The sequence below is a fragment of the Nanorana parkeri genome, unplaced genomic scaffold (genome assembly GCF_000935625.1).
Source record: "Nanorana parkeri isolate BGI_ZX_2015 unplaced genomic scaffold, ASM93562v1 scaffold201, whole genome shotgun sequence".
In the NCBI taxonomy this organism is placed as follows: Eukaryota; Metazoa; Chordata; class Amphibia; order Anura; family Dicroglossidae; genus Nanorana; species Nanorana parkeri.
The window spans coordinates 282,813-309,819 of NW_017306469.1; the positions used below are offsets into that span (position 1 = coordinate 282,813).

The following is a 27,007-nucleotide window of genomic DNA, read 5'->3' on the forward strand; positions in this document are numbered from 1 at the left end:
TGTTTTCTGGTGCAGAGAAAATATTATTGCTAGATGTAAAAGCTTGATAACTTTGCATGGCGCGGTATCAAAAAGCTGTAGTGGACAATGGAACAATGAAAAAGACACTGACACCTTGCCCATTCAGGGTAAAGTGACATGTCTTTGTGAAGGGGTCCTACTGACCCTTGTATGCTTACTTTTATTGCTACAGGTGGCACTCAAATCCCCAATGTCAAAAATAAGGGAACCGGAGAAATCACTCCCTCTGCATGTGACAATGCCCAGGCCTAGTGATTGGATGATAGTCCCATGCCCTGTCACCTGGGAAGAGGCTGTCACATGCTCTCCCATATCCTGTCATCAGATCTCATTTTTTAAATAACAACCTTCCAGCAGAAGAGGATGAAGAACTTTTGCATCTGTGTTCACTTTATATATAAAAAAAAGCCCATGTAACTTTAGTAGGAATTTGACCACTTCCTGGAGGTGTCAGTTCCGGTTTGTGCCAATTCCTGATCGTGCCTCCTCCACCTTCTGCTGTGTAGGCATACAGCAGGAGCCCGCATTGCTACCTTAGGATTTCTGGTAGGAGCAATGATTTATTATCTCTGCACCCATAAAGTAATAAAACAGAAGTTCCGGTTGGAGCACAATTGTACAAAGAAATGAATCATAGCAGGAGCTGATTGTATTATGTGCAGAGTGGAGGAGATGCTGACATAGCTCTGCTGTATGTGAGCTCCTACTATCAGACTCTCAGCCGGTCAGCACATAAATAAAAGGCTGTTTAGTGAACCTTAAAGCGGAAGTAAAGGCAAGATATTTTGGTTAAAAAAGCCCCCCTGGACCTTTTAGTCATAATGTGCTGGTATGCACAGCATATCATGGCAGACTTACCTGTGAAAGCAATCCCCTCTAGTGTTTCAATCTTCCTCTGGGATCTGAATCTTTGGCTTCTTGTTTGGACAGCATGACGTACCTCCCATGCATGCGCACGGGAGTTACTTCATCTTGCCATGCAGGGTCTGTGCACTGAGCTGCGCATGCGCTGCCCAGCGTACAGGGGGAAAAAAAAATAATGGACAGGTAGAAAGAGGCTTTTATGAGGATCTCTTAGCCTCTGCCAGTCACAGGGTTACTCAGTTCAATCGTACCTGGTTCTACTGGACAGAATTCACTACATCACCAGAAATGACTTTCTTATCTCATTCTCAATACCTCACTCTTAATTCTGAGTATGGACATGCTATGGGCCTAGCGCTCACAGATCTATATATGGTATGCAGGGACAAAATACGCCAGTTAGCGTGGACGAGGCGGGAGATTGCCAGTGCCTCATGCTGACCCCATATTAGCCGAATAATCCTTGTGTATTTTCTGAAAATGCCTTAAGTATGATCTGTACGCTTCTTGTCTTCTTGGAAAAAATCATAAATAAAGAATTTATAAAAAAAAAGAAAGAGGCTTTTATGGCAGAAGAGGCTTACACAGTTTGTTCTGTCATAGAAAGCCTACTGATCAGTCATTTGTGTTTCGGGTAAGCTTTACTTCCACCTTAAACGCAAATAAATAATATCAGGGAAATACTACATATTATAACATGAGTGTCCAGCTGTAGAGGGATAATCCAGCATGAGAGTCAAACTGCAAATAATATGCAAAATGGAATTTTCATTCGAATTGTTTACCGAGAATTGGAGGAAATACTGTTTTTTACAGAATAATATTGAGAAAGTTGCTATGCATCCTCAATATATCTTTTAAACATACATATATATATATATATATATATATATACACACACACACACACACACCATTCCGTCATTATTAATTCATAAGAAAAACTAATGAGTGTTACAGCTCAGTAATTATCTATACAGCTGAAAAGGTTAATTTACCACAAAATTAAAAGATATTTGAGAAGACTCAATTGTTTTGTTAAATATACATGTAATTGTAAACCTCATTCTACTACTGAATTAATTCTAGTTTCTCTTAACGTTGCCATGGAAACGTAGCAGGGACCGTGCTATAAAGAGCTTAGGTTTTTTTCATCTGAAGTCTGACAGCATGCAGGAAGGGCATGGGCCATGGGGTATTCGAACATACGCTAAAAAGCACAGATCACTGACCCTTACACATGGCGCCATTGTTTTGTGCTGTGCAATAAGTACACTACAATATAAGCAACTAATAAGAACTACCAGATAAAAGAAAAATGTTTTGCTCTCAGCAGCTAAATTGCTTGAAGCAAAACAGGAACCACAACCTCACAGTACCTCCTCCTCATTCATGATCTGCTAATCATGTAAATGTTTCACTCACCATGAACATCTCTATTACGTAGAGAGAAAAAAAGGAAGAAAACAATTATAGTTTTATCAGGGTTAGAATTGGAGCTAAAAATAGATTGCAACACCCGTGACCCATGCTGCTAAATCACTAGAGCACAGGTCATCACAAGGGGCTGAACAATAGGGTGTGTTAGAGTCAATGTTGGTGGACCTTTTTGTTGATTTTCTTAAAAAGTAGTAGCTCTTCAATACAGACTTGCTTGCCAGGATGTCTTGTCAACCAAGTTGGGAGGCTAAAGCTCCCCATACACACTTTCGAGCAGTTTGTGGCCCCATTGATACCCCTTTATTCTACAAAAGTACATTTTTCAATCGACTTTTGTCGATGGAGATGGTCCAAAGTTTATTGGCCAAAAACAAACTGCAGCCAATCAGTCGGATATTCTGACCGCGGCACACTGTCAGATGACAATAGCCGGGAGGTGTGATTCATACACTCATGCTGATTAGTGTAGATAGGGAAATCAAGCATTTTTTTTTGTTCAGCCCTAAAAAATGATTAGCGCATGCTCAGCTTGACTTCAGAGATGCTGGCGACCCACAGGTTACTTAACCCCGGTAAGAACTACCAAAATACTAAGGCCGGTTTCACAACTATGCACACAGGTTTTCATGCGTGTTAGCGCACATTTTAGCACATGGGATATATGCCTTGCCATGCACTCTGAATGGAACCACAATTCATATATAAAGGGATAAAGCATAACAAGCACACCTGTGCTACTGGGCACCACAACACATGTGAACGCTCAGTGCATAGCAGTGCGGATAATTGTATTCATGGTTTGAGACTCCTTAAAGCAGACTTAACTAAAATGCAAGGTCAGCTTAATCAATCAGGCCTCCTCCTCCTATTCCAAAACTTTGTATTAATGTGAAGAAACATTGGAAAATATACTATATACTATCCTATTCCTAGTGGTGTCTATGTGAGGATGACATCAGAATCCTTCTGCCAGGATCCTGGGAAGGGGAGGATCTCTAATCTCATAAGATGATGTTTCTGTGCAGTGTTGGGGGTATCTTCTTGTTTGTATTGGGATACTCTGTGTTCCCTGGTACGATTGTGATGTCACTTCCTCCAGTGGGAAAGCTGGGTAAAAGGTAAGTGTGTTTTCTAACCTTTCCACACAAGTTTTTTTTCCTCTCTACAGCGTAAATGCAGAGTTTGGGAATCAGCACTGGAGGCCTGAAATATTACGCAGACCTCTTAATTTAATGCAAGAGTCACTTTAAGAACCATTTAAAGTAATTTGGGCTGACTTAATGCAATGCACACATTGGTGTTAATCAGCCCTGGAGGAAATCTGCAGGAATATACCTGTTTAAAAATCATGAGACGGAAGCTGCTATTCTGATTCTCAAGGTACATAAAGCTAAACTTTGCCAACATTTACTGATTAAAAGCTCTGTCCCAGAAATTGAAGGCAGCCAATGAGTCAGAGAAAGTAAGCTTCCATTTTCCTTTATAACATATTCACTTTAAAGCAGTGGTTCGCAACCTGTGTAACCTCAGGACCCACATTTGTCCTTGGTCATTAAGTCGCGACCCAAGTCGCGCTGCAATGGAGCGCATGGCATTAGGGTACCGCGCGTTCTGGTGCAGATGTACGAACTATGGGTGGGAGGTGCATTTGGGGTACCATTAAAATGAATGGCAACGCAACAGCCTGGATCCTCAGCCTGGGGTCCAGTGTGGGTTGCTGTGCAGTGACGGAGCTCCATCCATATGCATTGCTTGTACAACTCCCTTGTGCGCCCTGTAGAGGTGCCGGGAACCAGAATGTGATGTCACTCTGGTGCAAGCAACTCTACAGGACATGTGAGGAAGCTAGAAGCAATGTATGGATGGAGCTCCCTCGCAGCCGTACCCCTAGCCCACCCCAACTCAAGCTGACACTTGGCACCGAGCAGCATATTTTAAATGGTTGCTTGGCGCGAGAACGGACAGTGCTGCTCTAGGAGGAGGCTGAGGAACCTCTCGCCTAGAAAAGTGGAAGGCTTGTGGCGACCCACTGAACATGGGGTCGAGACCCACTTTTGGGTCACGACCCACCAGTTGAGAACCAAGGCTTTAAAAAAAACTTGGTCAATTACAAAGTGAACCAACACCAATGAGACATGAGGCTCAGACACCTTAGTGATGTCACCCTCTCCTGGATAACCAATAAGCCCTGTGCATACCAGCTATGGCTAGTAAATCCCACTATGCAATACCAATTACCGTTTCCCTTTCTCTGACCAAGATCCAAAATGGGGTCACAAAACCTTCTCAGGATTTCCACTGATGTTAAACTTATTACCCTCAGTGTGACCAGAATCACAAATCTGGATCTACCCCATAGCTAACATGGGACCGCCAACTACATATCCAATAGTGAGGCGAACTGTCCTGTGTGCTAGCTTACGAACGGCTATTCAGCTGTCCAATACAACATTAAAAATAGGAGGCCTGACCTGTTAACGATCTTACAATACACAATTACATTCTAAACAGAACAAACAAGACTAACCGGTCTGGAACATCCAGAGCTTATTTGTCCTCCAAATAAATGTTGACTTTTAATTTGTTTGTATAAACTGTGTTTTTGGCTACTGAAAGCAGGTACTCGCATCACAGCAGAGAGTTGCTCAAGTAGTTTCACTATCTATAGTCTCTGATTAACATAAAACAACTTTCACAGCGTGCTTATTGACTGTTGTGTCGACACATACACTCAAGTCAGGTGACAATGGCCCTGACATGGCTACTTCCACTAGGATAGCACCCAACTTTTAGAGGCAGGAAAGGGGAATCGTTTTAGCATCAACATTTTTAGGCAAAACAACCGCAAATTTCATCATTTAACCTCATCAATACTTCCTGTGCAAGACAGTTTTTCAATAGTTGTACTGAGACTATCAATTCAATTGCATATTTTTTTAAGTGAAAAAACAGAAGCTAAAAGGTGGCCATACAAGGCTTGAATTTCAGTTGATTTCTGCTGAGGCTGGACCTGGCACCACTCAGCTTCCACAGAGTTCACTAAAGAAATCGAAGGAGCCGGGTAGAAAACTGACAGCCGAACAGTGCTTGGATCAAATCAGATGCAGGCACTGTTCAGGGATTCAGACAGCCACAGGTGGTGTCTAAATGCAGCACGCAGAGGTGGTTCCTCCATCTACACGGTTTGGCATGAATGGGGGATGGAACTGAAATCTAAATACGAATGGCTAGCCTAAGATTGGAAGATACTAAAGAAAGCAACATAGTTGCAGGACTGATCCAACATAGAGTCGTCCTGTAGAGTAATTTCTAAGATGAAAATTAAAGTGCCACTAAACTTAGCTGTTAACTCTTAAAAATGTATTCAAGTACCCTAAGTATTATTAAGTGCATCACTCTTTCCTTCTGGAGGGGGGCTAATTTTGTTCCCCATGGTCACCGTGTGTGCTGTAAAGTAGGCACCGCTCCAAGCTCACACCTGTGATGGACTACAATCTCAATGCAAATTAGTAAACTAAACATGAGATTGTAGTCCATCACAGGAGTGAGTTTGGAGCGGTTTTTAAGATTTAACTCCTGAGTTTAGTGTCACTTTAACAAGGATCGCTTCAGGATGCTCAAACTGGCTTTTGGAGCAGATCGAAGAAACTTTTCATCTTGGAAATGGCTCCCGAGCATGGCTCCATGCTCATCAGTCCAGTATATATGCTCCTTTGTGCAGCATCTTCCGATCCCTCATGAAGGGGGACCTTTTAAAGCCCCAGGAACACTTTGGATTCACCAAATTCAACTTTAATAAACACAACTTCTGGACTCTATACATGCTCGCTGTTTTCCCCCTCCGGGGGAAGTCACCCCTACCATTTGAACTGGTCACTATTGTCACCAGGGCTGAAGGTGATGGGAAATCAAACATTTTACAGTTGTCACTGGAACAAGTTTTCCTGGTGGACGATTTCCCCACACATCCAGGTTGGCGATAACTAAGAGGGGATAAACCCTCACTTTGGAGATACTTTTTTTGTTGTGTCTCTGGGACTGGAAGCGAAAACCTCCCAATTGGAGACAGACAGGAAAAAAAGACTGATGGATTGCATAGAGAAAGGTTAGTCTAAAGCTGGCCATACACCTATAGATTATCTGCAGATTTTTTATTTTTCAGATGGAAAATGTGCAACAGATTCCTCCATCTACGCTAAACTGTGTGGATGGAAGAATCTCTTACTGGGCCAAGCCTCAGTACCTTGCTAGTCGGCTCCGCTTGCTGTCAAAATACCTTAACAATCCAATTGGATGCAGGCATTGTTCAGGTATTTTGAGAGCCAGCGAGGCCGACTAGCAAGATACTGAAGCTTGGCTCAGCGGGAGATTCCTCCATCCACACAGTTTAGCGTAGGTGGAGGAATCTGTTGCACTTTTTCGTTCTGACCATAGAAAATCTGCAAATAATCTATAGGTGTATGGCCAGCTTAAGAAAACGTTTTGGCCACCGGTAAAACAGCCGGCTTTATGCATCGCTGATTCCCCAATTTAAAGAAATTACCGTTAAAAATTGGTTTGTCAATTTCGCATCCAAACAGAGCAATATTGTGCTCCGAGTACCCTATACGGAGAGCTTAGATAACATTTTCAGATTAGTGTAAGTATCCGGTCATGTGTAGCAAAGTCAGATGCTACAGATTTAGTTGTGAGGCTTTATTTTCCCTTTCAGAAAGGCTGTTCTGTTTGACGTAAGGCAGGTTTCCTGTATTCATGGAGACAACAATATTTCCTGATATTGTTTCAGATGTACAAACAATACCACATCAAGGCTCCAACTACTACAATCTAGACACATCTCCTCCCACATCTCTGAAAATATATGCGAGGGGCAAAAAAAACAGAATATTCAGTGGGAAAATGTAACAGTTACAAGAAAGTGTTCAGGGACCGCAGTAAGCGAGTGAAGAGTTTTCTCCGAATGCAAATTTATTGCAGAAAATGATCTAAAGGTAATATTACGAAGAACACAGGCTGAGAGATAACTACGGCAGGATATACAACTACAAGCTAGTCTACAGTAAAGTGTCGAGTTATATAATCTATATAAAAAAGTGTCAAGGCTTTATCAGGACTAAACATTTGATACAATGTAGTATTGTGGGGGGAGATACTTCCTACACACAGACCACTTCCTGTCAAGTAATCCTGTAGAACAATACCAGTACCCCAGCTAACAATGGTGATCCTTTTGACTTGTTATATAGAGCAGACGGTAAAGGGAAACCAAAGTGGATTGCTACCGAGTACACATTTTAAGTTTATTATCTGGAAGTCATTTTGGATACAACTTAATTACCGTTTGCTGGGCCCCACTTAGGGCCCATTCACACTAGCCATGTTGGGCACTATTGCCCAACACATAGGCAGGACAGTTTGCTTTGTGTCCTGTTGCTTCAGCCCAGTATCGAGTCTACTCTAAAAAAAAAGTGTTGGGTTTTTGCGCAGCGTGTTTTGACATGCTTTAACACATCGCAACAAGCTACAGGCGCACAGAAAATTACATGCCAAGTTTAAAAAAGTTAAAAAAGAAAAAATAAGCCCTGCAATGCGTTTTACAAATAATTGGAGCAAGCGTGTACAATGCACACCAGCAGCCATGTGCTATGCACGCCTTAACATGTGCTCGTTCGTGTGAATGCGACCTTAGATTGCTGCATCTCATCTACAGATTTGTTAATGTTCCTGGCTTGCAGTCATCTGTATATTAGCGAAAGTTCTGAGATGAGCTGAATTAGCCTTACAGTCGTTTAGTGGTGACTGGCCAAGCATGCGTGATCTGGCCAATGGGTAATTGTTTCCACAAAAGTCTGTAATATAAAATACAACATGCTGCTGCCTCTGGGGAGGCAAAATAAGGACAATGGGCAATAATTACAAAATGTTTTCTAATCTGCCCAACTGACTGCTTTTCCTTACAAACACGAGGTTCTTTAGACCAAACTGGGCAACTGTCATCTCAAGTATATGGGTACCTTTTCAGAAAGTCTATGTTTTCCATTCAGGTCAGGCCTACCCACAGGGGTGGCACAGAGAGGCAGGATGCTATTCATTATGTATGACTTCCAAAGGGGAAGCAGAATGTGCACATGTAATGAATATGTCACCCCCATATAAAGATATGCAGAAACTATGTATGTTCTTAAAATATTAACATTAGCTGATAAGATTATGTACACTACATTATGCTCATCAAATTCACATACAGGTTAAAAAATTTATTGTGTGGGTGGCCAAACAAAGGCCTGGTTTAGAAATCCCTGCACATACCTCATCTTCTAAATCATGTAAGCTGCAGTGTGCATGACTGGGTTTGAGTGATTCCTGAAGTCATTTTTCTTTCTGCACACATAGGGGTTCCCAGAGTGTACTAAACACCCATGACAAGCAGCAAGCACCAATGGTCAGGTTAGACTTAGAAAATAATACTTCCTACACTCAGACCATTCACACCCATGGCAACCAGCAAACACCAATGGTCAGGTTAGACTTAGAAAATAATACTTCCTACACTCAGACCATTCACACCCATGGCAACCAGCAAACACCAATGGTCAGGTTAGACTTAGAAAATAATACTTCCTACACTCAGACCATTCACACCCATGGCAACCAGCAAACACCAATGGTCAGGTTAAACTTAGAAAATAATACTTCCTACACTCAGACCAGTCACACCCATGGCAACCAGCAAACACCAATGGTCAGGTTAAAGTTAGAAAAAATTGCTCAGGTTAATAGACCTAGTTATCCAACATAGCACTTCAGCTGCAAAGCAGGGGCACATAGAATTCTGGAGAACTTACCCATGCCAGTACCGTGCCCAACATTTCGACGCTGAGAAAAGCAGCTTTGGAGGGCCAGTCCGAGTGAACTGCCTCAATTTCAGGTGTCCCTTGCATGGAATCTCCAAAGCTTAGCTGGTTGGAAGAGGGAAAGGGTTAAAACAACAGTTCTGGCTGAATGTGAGTTTGCAATGCACTCAGGCCTTTTCCCTACTGACCCTGCATGAGATGACTCAGAATACTCCTGTGCTTTTATCACCTGCTGGGCCAGGGATCCACAATTGCTTCCCAGCATGTAAAAGAACACAATGACCAGGGAAATCAGACCGCACCCACTAGATTCCCATCCCATCTATGGGGTCATTTGTATGCAGTTTCAGAAGCAACAAGAGAGAGTTTCAGGTCCAGCAGAGAGGATTCATCGGAATTGCATAAAAATAACAATGCTGAAAGGCAGGTAATACAGGTATGTCAGGAGGTGTTACAAATAATTTAAAAAAAGCATCATTTAAAACAGGTATCGATTACTCTTTCAAAATGAAAGCTGGTGCCTAACTAGAGGTTTTAGGAGCTGGCTCTGAAAAAAATCCTGGTGGACTGGACTGACTGGCTCTTGAATTCCATATTAATTAGTCCACCCCAAACTTAAAAGACCCCTCTAAAGTCTGAATGGGGTTTTTTTGCATACTAGCAAGAAAGTTAATAACAGCTGGGGGAAAGCAGAGACATAACTCATGGAAACCAGTCAAAATAATATATTTTTTAAATCTTGGAATGGGCAAAATAATAAAGCTGAATAAAAGAAATAAATAAAGCAGGTATATGTTTGATGCAAAATTACACCACATGCACATATACTTGCACCTGCACTACCCAGAAGCACAGCGCACAGATGTACATATTTTTTATGCACTAAGGTACGTTTACAGCCAATTTAATGAGTGGGCTGCGTTAGTAAGCATTACCGCACTGCAATATAGTGAATGGGCCCTGAGAAGTTAATCCGCTGTTTTGGGTTATGGAACACTATTGCACTGGATACATGTGTTTCGAAGATAATTCTTTGGGTTGATCAGTCAGATTTTGAGCCTGTGCAGCCTCATCTAGGTATTGTAGATCTTGCAGACATATTTAACTAGCAAAATGTGTTAAGTCGCGTTAGCTACTTTACAACACACACAGGGACCATGGGGAGCAAAAGTAGCCCCCCTCCAAAAGGAAGGACAGTGTCAGCATGGATTGAGAGATGATTTGAGGATCTGCAGCCGAGTGATACACAAATAAGATATATTTTTGTTAAGGCTAGGTTCACACCAGATGCAGTACGTTCCGGTCTAATTCTGCCCGGAACGCACTGCATCGCATTGCGGCCGGTTCCCTTTTTCGTGGGGCAGGAGGGGGAGTGACGGGCCATTGAAGTGAATGGCACCGTAGCCACGCCCTCTGGCCGCAATGCGATCGCCCGCACGGGATCGCAAGGCACATTGTGCTTGTGGTCCGGTGCGATCAAAATAGTGCTTGGACTGGAACGCACTGCATCTGGTGTGAACCTAGCCTAATACTTAGGGGGTACGCATTTTTAAGGTTTTAAGGCCGGTTCACACCAGCTCTGGTGCGTTCCAGCACAATTCGCTGCTGAAACGCACTGGAGCGCATCCCGGCCGGCTTCCTGCGTTAAGGGGCGTAAGGTGGTGTGGCAGTGCGCTGAAGTCCACCCGCAGTGTGATCGCCCAATGATGTGGCACATCATTGCCTGCGTTCTGGTCTAGTGCGTTCTGAAAAAATGCTGCAAGCACTATTTTTTTCAGATTGCACTGGACCAGAACGGAGGGCATTCCTGTACCTCGCCCTCCGATGCGGGCGATTGCACTGTGGGCGAGGGGCGTACCTGCTATTCATGTCAATGGCACCGCCCTGCCCCCTCCTTCCTCTGAATGCAGAAAGCCGGCATGGGATGCGCTCCAGTGCGCTCCAGCAGTGAATCGTGCTGGAATGCTCTAGAGCCGGTGACCAATGAGTAGCGCTTTCTGCTAAGAAGCGCTTTTCATTGGTCATCGCAGTCAGAAGCTCTTCTCAATGAGTGCTCGCCATTTGTAAGCGTAATTTGAAATACATAGTGTTGGGCTATGATGCTGTGTACGGGGAAAAGACCATACACCAACAGCCATGGAGGGGAAATAGTGTTTGTTCAAACGTAAGAGCGGGGGAGGGGGGAGAAGAAGCAGATTGGTTGGGGTAATTCCATTTTCTCAAATTCGCCTCGGAAAGTGGAATTACCCTTTATGTAGGAATGGCAAATCTCTCCCTGCCTATTGCTCTCTGTGAGATGCCTGGTTGTTTACTGCCTGCCTAGGCCTATAAAGGGGAACCTGTCAGGATGGCTCTCATCTGGCATGGTCAAGGTCTATGTCCAGTGCTGACAGACGCCATTATCATAACCCACCCCCTGGAAGTGGAACCAGTTCTAGGACAGGAAGGTCCCTGTACCTGATGCGGCAGAGGTGCACTCTGTCCTGGAACTAGCACCAGTGGAGCTACAGCACAGAGTTGACCTGAAGACATAAGTTTACATATAACATCCATCTTGAAAGACTTTATTAAACTCTCAATGTAAATAGTCAATTGATGTCCTTTTAACTGTGGGAAGATTCAATATTAATCTAACATCTATTTTGGCCATGTGCCATCAAGGAAATATGATACACACACAAATGTAGGTTTTCAGTAAAACTTTAACTAGAGGAGTAGAAGCAAATCACGCAACACAAGAACTTCCAGTGACATTTCCTGCCTCTACTCATAGTTCCGCATAGGTGGCCAGGACTATTTGTATACAACTGATCGAGTGATAAGGTTCCTGATACTGTCTTGTTCTCAGTTTGGTGTATATACACATGTCTGTCTTAGAATATGTATACCGGATACAGCGATCAGGTCAAACAAGCTAGGTGGGGAAGAAAGCTAAAAGACCCTAATTTAGCTAATTGTCATTCTTTGCAGAATGTTGTGTTTCTAGGTGGGTGTAAGAGATCCGTCTGATTGATTAAACTTCAGACAGAAGTCTCCCACAGAGAATACAATAAAGGCATGCACCACAACAACAAACTATGGAGAAAAAAGGCATCAAGCCAACAGAATATATCCAGCAACTGAGTCCTGAACTGAAACTGTAAGACAGATGTCTTACTTCGAATCAGTGTGACATCTGCACAACCTGTAATGCATTGATACCGTCCATGGGACCCTAATATAATTGAATGTTTACAATGGGTATTAAAAAGGGAGTTCATAACTACTTAGAAAATAAGCAGACTGAGTATATGTTTCCTATGTAAGGCAGTGCAATGAACAGAGTTAAAGTAACACTAAACGCAGGAGCTAAATCTAACAAATGCATTCAAGTACCCTAAATATGAACAATATTGGACCTTATTTAATATTCAGCTGTAGATCCTCAAATCATCTCTGAATTGGTGCTGACACTGTCCTTCCTTCTAGAGGGTGGCTACTTTTGTTCCCCATGGTCCCCTGTGTGTGTTGTAAAGTAGCCATTGCTCCAAGCTCACTCTCAATCTCAGGTCTAGTGTACAAATTTGTATTACGATTGTTGTCCATCACGGGAATGAGCTTGGAGCGGTGGCTAATTTACAACACGCACAGGGACCATGAGGAACAAAAGTAGTCACCCTCCAGAAGGACAGTGTCAGCACCAATTCAGAGATGATTTGAGTGATACACAAATAAGATGCATTTTGTTAATAGATCGGGTACTTGAATGTATTTTTAAGATTTAACTCCAGAGTTTAGTGCCACTTTAATGAGCAAGAATATATGATTGGAAGATATGGGTTGCTTCATTTTAAATACCATAATTTCTGTTTAAGAACTTTGAAATTAGCACATACTATGTGACGTAACTAAGTGGTGCCGGATCAGTTTTACCTCCCATTTAATCAGCCTGATCACACACAAAAGACTGAGATTTTACGATGCAAATATTAAAAGCGGGAAACAAAACTGCCCATTCTTTCATATTTTGCTAGATACAATTCAGTGTTCTGATTCTTACTATAAGGCCTGATTCACACTGAGCGTTTTGTAGCCTTTTTCTGCCCTAAAAAAAAACCTCTAAAAGAAATGCCCCAAAAAATCCCATTCAGTTCTATGGCCACGTTCACATCTGAGTGTTTTGTCGCAAAAAATAAAACACCTGGCCCTGGAAGAAGTACTGGAGCTTTATTTTTTGGCATAATACAGCTCATTTTGGCCCTACAGACTCAATAGGAAAATGCTTGAAAACGCGTGTTTGCTGTTTTTGTGCGGCTTTTATGCGCATTTGCTCATTACCATCAATGAGCTACAATCTGCTCACAAAAAGGTGCAATTTGCTCACAAAAACGTGCATAAAAACACACAAAAAACGCTATTGCCTAGGTGTGAACCCAGCCTAAGGCTTTCACAGTATAGTGTGATGAGTAGCAACATTTAACATGGAAGCTTTATCCCCCACCTGTTACTATGGTAACTGCAGTTAAGTTTAGACAAGTCCATAGTAACTGCATAAAATCCGGGGCAGCCAAGGAAATTCCTATAGAGCCCAGGCACCCATCTTAAAAACTGCAAACACTAACCATGTTATATCCGAAATGTTATACATCATACTGAGAAACTGGTGAAGATGAAAAAACTATAAGGGATGCTACATGAGGCATTTGCACAACATGCAAGGTCCTGGTAATGAAATGAGTATTTATATCCTGCATCTCTTAGCAGAAAACCACCTTTGGGATGAAGATGCTGCACTGGTATCTAGCTGACGTCACCACAGACTACGCCATGACCAAACAAACAATGTCATGGAGCAGACATAACGTGCTTGTTCTGTAGCCTTATAACAACTTTCTCAAATACTTATGTAGACTACAGCAGTCGTCTGCTTGTTGACAGAGCCACAAGCACACGTCTGTTGCTTGTTGACAGAGCCACAAGCACACGTCTGTAAGAAACCAGCATGCATGTAACACCTATGGAGCATCTAACTAGACAGTCTATAACTGAGATAAAATACTAAACTACATACAACCTCAAAAGTGGACTTCAATCAAGCACAGCACAGTGATATTATGATGAGCACAGGCACTGTAGCCTAACTGGTGCAAAAAGACAATGATATTTATTATTAATAATAATAATAAAAGAAGATCTATTATAGATATAAGACGTTGGTTGGAAAATATGACTTGAACATGTGCAACCGGATAATTCAATTGTCCAGGTTTATGTCTTGAGATATCCTCATTGCTACCTTTATTTCAAATAAACTACAGTAATCATCTGAGAAATTCCATCATAAGCAATTGTACCCTTGTGACTGGATAGCCCGGAGATGCTTTACCATAAGGTGATATTTATTATTATCGGTGAGTACTTATGGGCAAAATTAAATGTAAAAAGTCACAGTCCCCTATAGTAGCCAAACCAGAATTAATTTATTACAGCTCAGGTTAAACTAAGGCATAATTGATTGCTTTGGATTATCACACATCATTATTGCTCCCTGCACTGCCTTACCAAATAAGCCCATTAATCTTTATTTGAAGAAGAGTCCTTATCTACTAATATTTAAGTATAGTAACCCATAGCAACAACAAAACAGAATCTCCTCTGCAGAAGTCAACCCACTACAAGAGTATGTTCCTTCCCATGTTTCTCTCCATGCTCAATATAATATCAACATCCCCCCATGAATGCCCTACTTACCACAGGTTTAGGCTTGCTGATCTCAACCAGCTTTGCTAGGATGTCCTCATCCGAGAGCTGGTTGAAGAGGTGGGCATCATAGGCCATTGAAATAGAGATTTCTTCCATCATCTTTGCGGGTATTGCTGTGGGCCGCTACGTCACTAGTGAAAAGAGTCAATGAGGGGTCAGATCGGAGCACCCCCTAATAAGCCCTCCATGAGAAGGAGGAACCAAACAAGGTAGAACTTTCAACAAGTACAGTTTCACTGGTGTAGGCTTGCAGGTGGGTTTCTGGGAGGAGCTTGTGTTACCTGTGTCCTATTTTATTATCCTTCAACCATTCGGCTCTTTCAAAAGCCTATTGTCATCTGCATGTCACCTGCTTACAGGCATTACAACTCCACTTTAGCTTTCAGTTCAGTGGTCTCCATATGGAAGTAGGTTCACTGTGGCTTTCCGGCTAATGGTTGAACAAGTGAGGCTGTCACCGGGCACGAAACAAATTATTCAGCGTGAATCGTCAGAGCGCTCAGGAGTTTAAGGAGTGAACTTAGAAACTATTCAAAAAATGCCTGGAAAGCCAGGGATTGCTACATCAGCTTGTTCTTTGTAAAACAGGATTTTTCTTAGGAAAACACGGCTAAAACTGGGGAAACCAGCCTCAGTCCCTTTTAAAAAAAATGTTGCCAAGATACCAGAACCTAGTAAATGTAATGTGACACATGACATGCGAGGAACAATATCTGCATGATCTATAACATAAAAGGACAAATGAGTGATGCGGACCTTAAAAACTGTTGCAAGTTTAGCAGAGATCAAACAAAAAAACTGTTTGTTGCAGCAATATAGAACAGACGGCGTTAAAAAATAAGAAATGAGAGGAAGTGATAAGGTTTCTTTTTGCAGAAACAACAAAATCTGGTGAAAATCGGGGGCAGGTTCAAATGTCACAAATAATATTGCAGGCTATAAGAAGGTGAACCCGACTGAAACAAACAAAAAATGTGCACAAAACAGGATGACATTTTTTACTTTCCCCGCACGTCCATCCTCCCTTGTTTCCTCAGTCTTTTCTTCCTGGAACACAGGTCCAATATTTGCACAGTGACATGACGGTGCTTTGCATCTCAATAGGCTGCTAAAACAGCAGCGAGGAGAGCACAGAGCATGGCAGTGTAGCAGGCAGGCAGTCTCCCCAGTGTTTGTAGGAGGAGGACAGGGAGACATTCCGCTGCCATCCTGGTGATACAGAGGCGTTTAACCAGCTAAACGTGAAATATTTGATGACATCCAGGAGATTACAGGCGTTAACTCTCTAAAAGCCGGGGGAATGAAGTCACAGCTGCTGCCCCCCTCTCCTTGTGCTTGTCAGTTGATCGATCTGGGTTATTGTGCCAAAGAGAGAAGGCTCAGGTTGAGGTCTCTGGTACAAGAGCAGGATATAGAGAAAGCAGAAAAAGCACCTGTCTGCTGTCCTTATCTCATTGGGAGAGGCTGCTCCCTCCCACCAGACGTTCGGCCGTGTCACACTCAGCAGGGGCCAGTAAAATGTGAAATATGCTGTCACCGATGATCCCAGCACCAGCCTGAGATGCAGAGTCTGGATGGATTCAGAGGATGCAAAGAGGGGAAGAAGACACCTGTTGCAGAAGGTGCTGCCTCCATGATCTTACTCCGCCAGCTGAGGACACCATCCTAACAAGCCAGGAAGGACCAGCCACAAAATAATACAAGCATCCTGCTCATTTAACGTTACAAAAAAATGGCATTCTGCAACCAGGGCTGAGGGAGGGGGAGGGAAGATGATGAGATACTGATCACTATTTCCTTAAAGTCAACGCTCACGAGGCAGAGACAGAAGAGAGGAAAAGGGGCATGTCATTGCTGCAGTTCTGCTTACCAAGACAAAAGGAAAATGTGAATTCTAAGCTTTGCATGCTATTCGTTACGGGTACTTAAAGGGTCAGTCCACCCAAAACTGGTAGTAGAGATCAGTGAGCTAAATCATCAGGTACTTTCTTCTATCTTTGAGATTCACCAGCGGTGAGATCTTTTTATAGAAGCTCTCTGCACAACCTCCCTCCGATGCAGATCGCTAGGTCTTTTGCTAAATAGGGCCCCCTCACAATGGCCATGACAGAAAGATGGGGAAGGGAATTCTGGAGCAAAGATCTTACGGACAAAGTTTCAGAGATATAAAAAGCCTGATTCAATTCTGCTACCTTGAACTGAAATATAATTTTTGGGTGGACTGACCTTTTACACAATGAGGTATGTGTGGGAAAAAACAGGAAGGTGGTTAATTTTAAACTTGAAGGTATTGAATATTAACCAAGTGACGGGCTGAGCTAGCCCCAGATCTGATCAATAGTACCTCTAATAACAGGAACATTTTACGATTTTGAATTTCCTTCCCATTTATACAAAAGACTTAACACGAGGCAAAAGCCATTATGTGTTATAACCCATGGCAACCAGATTTCAGACGCATAGAGAAAGGAAACATGAAAGGTGAATACTGATTGGCTGCCAGACTACGGCTCTTTACTTTGTTCATATGTTATTAAATAACTAGAGGGGAGGAGTTTATAAATGTTTACACGTGGAATTGTGGCTGAACATTATTAAAGTGCAATAGTGGCGGCTGCACAAAGCCCAGTTTTCGTTAGCCATGCAACTATTCCAAGCATTGCTTGTTCATGAATTATCCATCATCAGTGGAATGTTACCCCCAAAACCTGGCAGGGAGAGTGAAATGCCCTTAAGCTGTTTTTGGTAGGTTGGCAGAGCTGGGAGTTCAAGTGTGGAGTTCACACCACCAGAGACCCTTTGAAACACAAGAATCAAACATAGAATTTACCTCTCTAGTACCTACCCAAAACAGAAATCTCACAAAGGGGTGACAATTTTACAAATTTAATATTCGCTTTTAAAGGAGGTGATGTACATTACTCTCAATCATTCATAATTGAGGATATAGTAAACATACTCTGTCCTCAATTATTTACAAATACTCAGCGATCACTGATCGCTGAGTGTTTGTACCGCTCTCCTTCCTGTGTCAGTGAGCGAGCGGAGCTCAGCCTCCTGTGACAGCGCTGGCTGTCTCCGCCCACACCGTTCTCCCGATCTGCGACAGGAGGCTGAGCGGCTGTGACAGTTTCTCTCCTCCCCGCTGGGACACAGAACAGCGCCAAGCGGGGAGGAGAGAAAGAATGGATGCACTGCTATATCGGCCAGAAAATGGCACTTTCGGCATTTTGCCTAAACTGCCATTTTCAGCCGATATGTTTTGGCGGCCAATATATTGGTGCATCTAAAACATGCTTTGGTACTCCACACGGTAGCAATAGTATAGCAAAAGTTCAGTAGGCACTCAGAGGCACTTCAACAAGAGTAAAAATGTAATGTGTAGGTTTTTCTTACCGATGTTCAGCAGATTACAGCCCTCCTTTCTCCAGCCCACCTCAAGAAAGGAGGGCTGCAAAAAGCCAAAACATTTTTTTTTTTTAAACCTACACTTTTAGGGCCCATTCACACCAATTGCATGGTTAATTGCCCAGTTCCATGCAATTAAAGCACAATACCAGACACTGGACCTACTGTGTGTTACAGTGCAGGAGGTGCATTGCCATTCAAATGAATGGTACCCCAAATGCACCTCCTGCCTGCAATACGCTCGACTACACCTCAACATGCATTACTGCAATACTATAAATTGAGGTAAAAAAAAAAATAGTAACTGAGCACAACGTGCCCTATTGCGGTACTGAGTGTTGCGGCATGGTTGAGCACAAGCACTACTTATTTTTACCAAACCCCAATGCTGTACCATGTGCTGCAGCGCAGTTGAGCGCATTGCGGACGGGAGGTGTGTTTGGGGTGCCATTCCAATGAATGGCAATGCACCTCCGGTACTGTAAAGCATGGTAAGTGCACAGTCATTTAACACACCGCATTGGTGTGAATGAGCCCTAAGTGGCTACTGAACTTTTGATAAATACATGTAAATATGTGTTTGTTTTTTTTTAACTAAATAGACTTACGAGTTACTATAATCTAATCTTGAAGAAATGTATTTGATCAAAAGAAGTGTTACCCAGATCATCATTCTAGTTATAATACCTCCAGCATGTGTTCAATGATAAAGGAATAATCTGATTGGCTGCTGTGAGAAAAGCCTCCATACAAAGATGGCTTAGATACTGGAACACGTCCAGGTGTACCCAGCACTGCACAGAGACAAAGAGAAAAGCGATGTAATAGAAAGGCCACTTCAATGTGCCGCAGATCATTCAGCACTTCATCTACATGCACAGTCATTGGCATGAGAATAGATCAGAAACTGGCTTTTAAGAAGCACAATGAAGTACTACACACACACACACAACATATTCACAATCGCCTTTAGAAATGGTAATGATCCAAGCTGAAACTGCGCTGATATACATAAAATGGCAACATAAAAGTATATTTTTACATATTTTCAATATATTTTCAATATTTCTTTATTATTTAAATCTTCTGGAGCACTTTCTGAATGGAGCACAATTCAACAAGACACAGAGCGAATCCCCCCCAAAAATAAAAGTTCAACAAATGTAATATTCTATAATTCTATAAATAATCATTACATCATCAGCTTTTTCAGGAAACATCAGCCTTTTTTGTGTCTGGGTTTGCAACAAATGAAGCAGACTGCACAAGTCTGCCACCTCGGGGCTGTCTAAGATATGGCTCCAATCCGCTGGACACAGATGTCGCTTGACAGACTTGCTCTGCGAGGTCACTTGTATGGCTGAGCCTGTTTATCCCGATCTCTTATATCCTAATGGTCCGTCCTAATCTTCATAACGGCTATTCTGTCCTCTGCCCATGCTGCCAGTTGTAAGGTGGGGTGGCTGAGTCTGACTGCATACAGATGAAGGCTGAATGACATTAGACCTGCACAAATCATTTACATGTCTATGACATTACTTAACGAAAGCCACGTGTGTAGGATTTTCCTGAACTGGGGACCTCACACAGAAGTCTTTTTTTATTCTTGCATTTTCTTTTTAACCTCAAATGGCTTTATACTCTTTCAGCCCATTCATAATCATTGAATACAAATGCAAAGAAAATGGCCATGTTGCCAGAGCAACCAATCATATCTTTGACTTAATTTTCCAACCTGCATTGGATTTATGACAATTATCATCTAGAGGAAGATCATTGTTCTTGCCATCGTGTACATATTGCAGCATAATAGAAGGTGTGTTTTTGCTGATTGTCAGGTGCATTCAGAGAAGTAACAATATAAATGGACAGTATAATGGCACAACAATAACCAATTTAACAATTGACTACCATAAACAGGTCATGTCTGTCATGCAGCTGGTTAGTCCCAGAGATGTCACAAATGTCATGTGCAAAAATGACAGGAAAAGGGATATCTGTACCCCAGTATACAGGCCACCAGTGATATCTGCAATCCATTATACTTAGCTTACTCTCCAGTAATTAGGCCGCCAGTGATGTCTGCACCCCAGTATACACAACTCACTCACCAGTAATTAGGTCAACCAGTGATGCCTGCACCCCAGTATACTCAGCTAACTCCCCAGAATCCAGGCCACCAGTGAAATCTGCACCTCACTATACTTAGCTCACTCCCCAGTAATCAGGCCACCAGTGATATTTGCACCCAGTATAATTAGCTAACTCCCCAGAATCCAGGCCGCCAGTGATGTCTGCACCCCAGCATACACAGCTCACTCCCCAGTATTCAGACCATAAGTGATTTCTGTACCCCAGTATACTCAGTTCACTCTTTAGTAGTCAGGTCACCGGTGATATTTGCACCCTAGTATACTCAACTCACTTGTGATATTTACTATCCAGGCCACCAGTGATATCGGTACCCCAGTATACTCTGCTCACTTCCCAGTAATTAGGCCACCAACGATATTTGCACCCCAGTACACAGAGCTCATTCCCCAATACCCGGGCAACCAGTGACGGGCCTCCTAAAACTGCAAGATAGCCAGAGGCATGAGACCAGAGGCACGATGGAAGAATTTGTAGTTTCATCACAGCTGAAGTGCCTAGGTTGCCTACCCCTGTGGTAGACCCTTTCACTGTTGGTAAATCTAAAGGAGATCATACAGACTGTACCGTAATATCAGAGTGTAATGTATGGGGTCAGCTTTACAATTTACTACTTTTATTGTTTCACCAATCCCATCCAATATTATGAATATTATGAATGCATTGATTCTTATGGAAGCCCGCACACTTTTAGTTTTGTGTACAATTTGATACGAATTGCACAATCAGACTGTAGTAGGTGGAGCCAGATCTCGGAACACATTTGCTAAGCTCAGGCCTTGAACATCTAAATCCAAAGTATTTTTCTCTAAACTGGTAGCTAGTAAATGGAAGTAGGTGAGTGGGATTAAGCAGTGCTTGCGTGTCATTTCTTTTCACCTGGCGAGCTGCTGCTCGTGCTGACCATGAACACTATAGACAACATTACTGGAGAGTGAAAGCTCACACCTCCCTGTCTTGTCCATCTTCTCTTACAGCCTGCATAATAGGCAGCAGTGTACTGTCAGTCACATAGGTTAATGGAGGATATGAGGGCAGCTTGATGTTAACAGGCAAGAAGTAGGCAGGCTATTAGCGGTGACAACATCAATATCCCATCTATTTCCCCACGTGCTGCTGTAATATCAGTTGCAGCAGCAGTGAAGGGTGACAATCACATAGTGATTTCACCTAGTTGAAGGAAATGAAGGTTTAACTGATCTACAGGCAGATCATCATGTATTTAACTATCTTCCAGGAGGGACCTTGGTAAACACAGTTGCTGTATTGCTGCTTTCTACAGACTACAGCATATATGTATTTTTTTTTTTTTATATAATTCTGCAGCACCAATCTGAATCAGCCTATAATTAGCCTATATATAGCTTCAGTATGAGCCCATACAAACAGAAGAAAAGCTGGCCGTGTACTGAATTCCACTGGGATAGTTTATTGAAGCTCGTACCACATCACTGGTGTCCCGCCCAAAGCCCACCCCCTCTGATGCGGTCTCTACGACTAAGCCCATGATTGGGTGAAACGCATCAGAGGGGGTGGACCTTGGGCGGGACACCAGTGATGTGGTACAAGCTTCAATAAACTATCCCAATGGAATCCGGCACGCGGCCAGCTTTTCTTCTGTTTGTATGGGCTCATATTGAAGCGAGGACACGCTCCGAGCGGCAAGCACCCGGCTCATTCCTTTCCCAAGCCGTGGAGGAGAGGTGCTTCTTTTGTGTGCTCACCAATCCAAATGATCCATTCAAAGACTGAGCACTGGTATTTATTCGTATTAGCTATAGAAACATATACTTGCCATCTGATGATAGGAAAACTCACTTCTGCAGCACTGACGTTGTACTAATGAAGACTGTCATTTTGCAGCATGATAAATATATCAATTAATTTTACACAACATTAATCTTTTCTTTCCAGGGCAAAGCAGAGGGAGCAGAGAGAACAGGAGGCTGCAAGGAGGAACTTCAGCATGAAAGATCTACCAAGCTACAAAGACAGATTCCAAACTTTTATTTCTTAGGATGAAGACTTTCTTGCACTAAAACGATCTCTCCTTTCCGTCCTAATATGACGAAGTTTCGGGTGGAGTTCTCTTCTTCAACTAGGGCTGTAACAACTAATCGACATAATCGATTATTATCGATTATTGAAAAAGTTGTCAACTTTTTCAATAATCGATTAATCGGCTTCTGAACAATATGAAACAGCAGCTTCCACATTGAAGCCAGCTTAGACACAGCCTTGAATAAGTATGCAGAATTTGCAAATATATAGCGGTCTGCCATTTTCCACAATGATCTCATAGAAGCAGTCATGGTATATTTAACCAGAACAGCATCACAACTGCAGTGGGGAAATACTGCGTACTCTGCTTTCTTCAATGCTCTGGGCAATGAAATTGTTCTGTTATCTGATGGACATAATAAAAAACAGATAGCAGAAGAACAGAGAGCTACACATGGCCTCAAGGCAAAGTCATGGAGCTTTTGTATAGTGTCAAGGAAACAATTCATAACTTGCTGTACATGTACCGATAAACCGCCCTGTGCACTTTTCATTGCAACTCACATTTTTCAAGGACGAGCTCTGTTATGCCTGCAACAGGAAACATCCTCTGCAGGGGTAGTAAGTAAAAAACCTTAACGGCTGCATCCACCACCAGTGAACTTTGGGGGATTAATAGCGAAGACAGATTGAGGCAGAAGGGGGTCCTTGGCAAGGCAACAGCTTTGGTCTCCTCCATTCTTCATATTTAGAAGGCATGCCATGTGCATTGTCTCTACTGCCATGACCCTATTAACCACCAACTGAAAAACAACTTTGACCAACTGCACTATTCTTCTGGTCTACTGCAGGAGCATGAAGGTTGTGGCTGTGTCCCCTGGACATCCACTGTGCCCTAGGTTCCTGCCTAGGTTGCCTTGTGGATGATCCGGCTCTGATTAAAAAACATTAATTGTGGCTACTTTTCACCATACAGAAAAGCAATCTCTCTACAAGAGTTAAAAGCCACTTCCAGTAAATGGCAGTCTCTGCTTTATGGCTAAACTAGAATTTGGTATGTGAATTACACTTACCTCCAGTACATGTCCAGATTCAGAGAGCCTCATCATCAGGCCTCAAAACATGTGTATCTCTCCAGATGTCCAAGAGTCTGAGAAATCCCTACAGACATCAATGTGGCTGAGGCCCGGCACACTGAAGATAATCTGATCTGGACTGAGGACAATGTAATTCACAAAGTCTTCACATCAAGAAATAGAGATTTTCTAGACTCAACCTTTGGAACCAACTCTTCTAAAATAAATCAAGGTGTGAATAGGATCACACATTAATAACACTTTATTTTCAGACAGCAGTACAGTTACTGGTCTCTTTTTTTTAACCCTTCCCTGTTGGGCACAAAATGAAGATGCATTTACACAAACTATTGATGCTGAAAAGCAGACTGAAAAGGACTTCAGGGATATTACACCAAGGCTTTCACTACACATGCATCTTGATGACTGATACAGTTAGCTACTTTGCTGTCCATCAGTGGGTGTAGGAGAATTTGTAACCAGTTGTATATGCAAGTCAGATCTAAGTTTACCAATCTTTATTGGTAGACTGTTTAGACCCCTAATATTTCCCCGAAGCCCCTAAAACAGGGGTGCCCATTAGGTAGATCGTGATCTACCAGTAGCTCTCAAAGCTGATGCTGGTAGATCACGAAGGGTGTGAATGGTGGCCTCTTTATTCCATTTTGGTATATTTATTTAGCTGTGCACACATGATGACCTATTAGCCTGAGTCTGCTGAGCCAAGCTCCCTGACACCTTTCTGGTGGATACTGGAGGTTGAAGTGCTATGTGGAACATCAAAAGAATATTAGTTTACACAGCCTGTTGCACTACACTGTTTGCAAAATACAGCAAGGTGAGCCAGGAGAGAGAGCGGGGAGAGACAGCCAGGGGAGAGAGCAAGGAGAGACAGCCAAGAGAGCTAAGAGAGACAGCCAGGAGAAAAAATGAGGAATGACAGCCAGGAGAGAGAGCAAGGAGAGAGAGGAGAGACATCCAGGGGAGAGAGAGCAAGGGAGGTTTTTTTTTTCGCCGGTAGATCTCATGTAGCTCGTCATTTGAAAAGTAGATCTCAACACAAAAAATTGTGGGCACCCCTGCCCTAAAAGTAAAGTAAAAAATATTTAATAAAAAATGAATTAATAAAAATAAATATAAAAAATAAAAAGTTTATAAAAAATTAAAATATTTAAAAAATTTGACAAAATAAAAATAAAAAAACATTTTCGGTATCGGTTTCGGCCTGACATTTTTTTAAATTTTGGTTTCGTTTCGGTTTTAAAATTTCCATTTCGGTGCACCTCTATCATTAATAAATGGTAATACACTAGAAGAAGGCTCTGTCTTTTTGTTTCCTATTGAACTGTGCTCCCTAAGGCCATGTGGCCATATAACGTAAACTGTGGCAGTGTTTCCGTGCCTGGGATACACAGCTGCCGTGTAAAGGCGCCCATAGTAGTGCATGGCTGTAAGTGGGCTTGCACCACTACTTTCATAAACCCGTGCATGCGTAGACTGCCTGCAATCAGGGTTGTATGCCCGTATGCATGCGTGGGTTATGCAAGTAGCACCATAAACCCACATACAACGGCCTACAGCCATTTATTACTATGGGCAGATGTACACTGCAGCTGTGTATCTTGAAATATGCCCGCAGTTTATGTTATACGGCCTCCTGTGCTGGTGTGCATGAGGCCTAATAGTATCAGGAATGGTGCTTGTGTGCAGGAGCCAGAAACACCAAAGAAATGGTGGACATTATAAAAAAAACATAAGAGTCTCTGCAATAAAGCTATAATTTCCTTATAGGCTTGTGAACTGCTGGCATCTCTGTACAAAAAGCATGTAGTACATTCACATTCTATCTAGTGAGTGCTATCTCTCATCCACAATGTAGGAAAAAACAGAGGTGAAGCACTATTAAAAGGTAGTATCTGCTGCATGTGGCTATGGCCTGTTTCCTGCATCAAGACACTGATAATCATGCTTCCTGCCAGTAGATGGGGAAAAAAATAAAGCTGCTAGCGCCACTGAAAATGAATACAGTACAAATAAAACTATGGAAAAAACAAATATTGTTTTACTATAAGAAGTATATCTGAACTAGTTGGTGAGCTCTGGGTATTTTTTCCAGATCTGTGCAGTAATCCAGTGTGTAACTTTGCCTCTGGGCAAGAGCTTCCTGTAATAAAGACCGGTCACTGCTGCTCCCTCTCCTTGTGCAGGGAGACGTGGCCTTGTATCCGCCCCCTCAAGTAGTTTTCTGCAGGCAACCTGCAGTGGGTGGAGCCTGCCGGGTACCTTCCACATCTCTGCTGTACAGGCTATATACAGCACAGTGATTATGTCACTGCTACTTTTTATATGGTAATACAAATATCTGGGTTTACAAATGCATTTTGTGCACACAAAATGGATTTATATCATCTGTGGCTTTTGAGAAATACATATACAGTTCAGCTTTAAAGTGTATGTAAAGCAAAAACTTTTTCTGGATATAGGGGGCAGACTGAAAATATCTGTAAGTCTTCGCTACAGAGATTCACTCTATTTGTTCTGATTATCATTGTCACTCGGACTGAAATGAGGGAAAATCCTGAATTTCGAGTTATCAGAAAAGGAATAGAGGGGGGAGTCTTCTAAGGGGGGATACGTTTTCCCTGTGTGATTTCCCTCACTTTGAAGAGATTTCTTCTCACTTTCTAATATGCCTACAGGACAGGAAGTGAAGCAAAGTCTCCCAAATTGAACACGGATGGCAAAAAACGATGATGAGATATTAACCATTCTCTACTGTGACCAAATGAAAAAAAAAAAACGTTTGGCATTAGATATACTTTAATCATACAGATTGAAGCACAGAAAATTGAGAAATAAAGGGAGATTCACACTTCTTACCTTAATGTTGCAGGCCTGTTCCATCAACCTTCGAGCATTCTCCTCGGCCCGGTATCGTTTTGGCAGCTGGACACGGAAAAACTTTAATGCCCCTTCGAAATCGGCTTGCAGGAGATCTTCCTTGGAAGTCTGTGGGGGAAAAAAAGAAGGAAAAATTGTTATTCATATTTTCCATCTATTTAGTTCACATAATGTTACGAGAAGTGGACCACAACACACAAACACAGAGCTTTCAGGCACGGCTTCATGTCAGTGCCATGCTGCCCTAGGGTACATTTACTGTGCCACCAACATGACCACAAAGATCTATGTAATGTACTGGAAATATATATATATCTATATATATAGATATATCTATATATCAATGTCTCATCCTCGCAAACCTGTATGAAGGACAGGCTACTGAACCCCCCATCCAAGCATCTTTTGTTAAATTAGATGCCTTGGTTTTCCCATGTTAAGAGTAGCAAAAGCACTTGAGGAACCTACTGTATGTTAAAGCTCAATTCCAACTAAAACTGTAGTTTGGGATACATCTGTCAGGCTTTTATTGCTGTCTGTGATCATATTA

The 27,007-nt window shown here is 42.3% G+C and overlaps 1 protein-coding gene across 7 annotated transcripts in view; it reads right to left on the reverse strand.

Annotated features, from left to right (window-relative positions):
* The window catches only part of RABGAP1L (RAB GTPase activating protein 1 like), a 278,077-nt gene that overhangs the window by 27,876 nt on the left and 223,194 nt on the right, over positions 1-27,007 (reverse strand). For 6 of the 7 annotated variants that reach the window (XM_018555548.1, XM_018555550.1, XM_018555552.1 and 3 more), the window contains one exon: positions 26,437-26,565. In XM_018555548.1, coding sequence (XP_018411050.1) covers positions 26,437-26,565 — 129 coding nt within the window. Of the gene's footprint in view, positions 1-14,908; positions 15,534-26,436; positions 26,566-27,007 lie in introns of those variants that run through there. The other variant, XM_018555553.1, reaches the window with a different exon arrangement.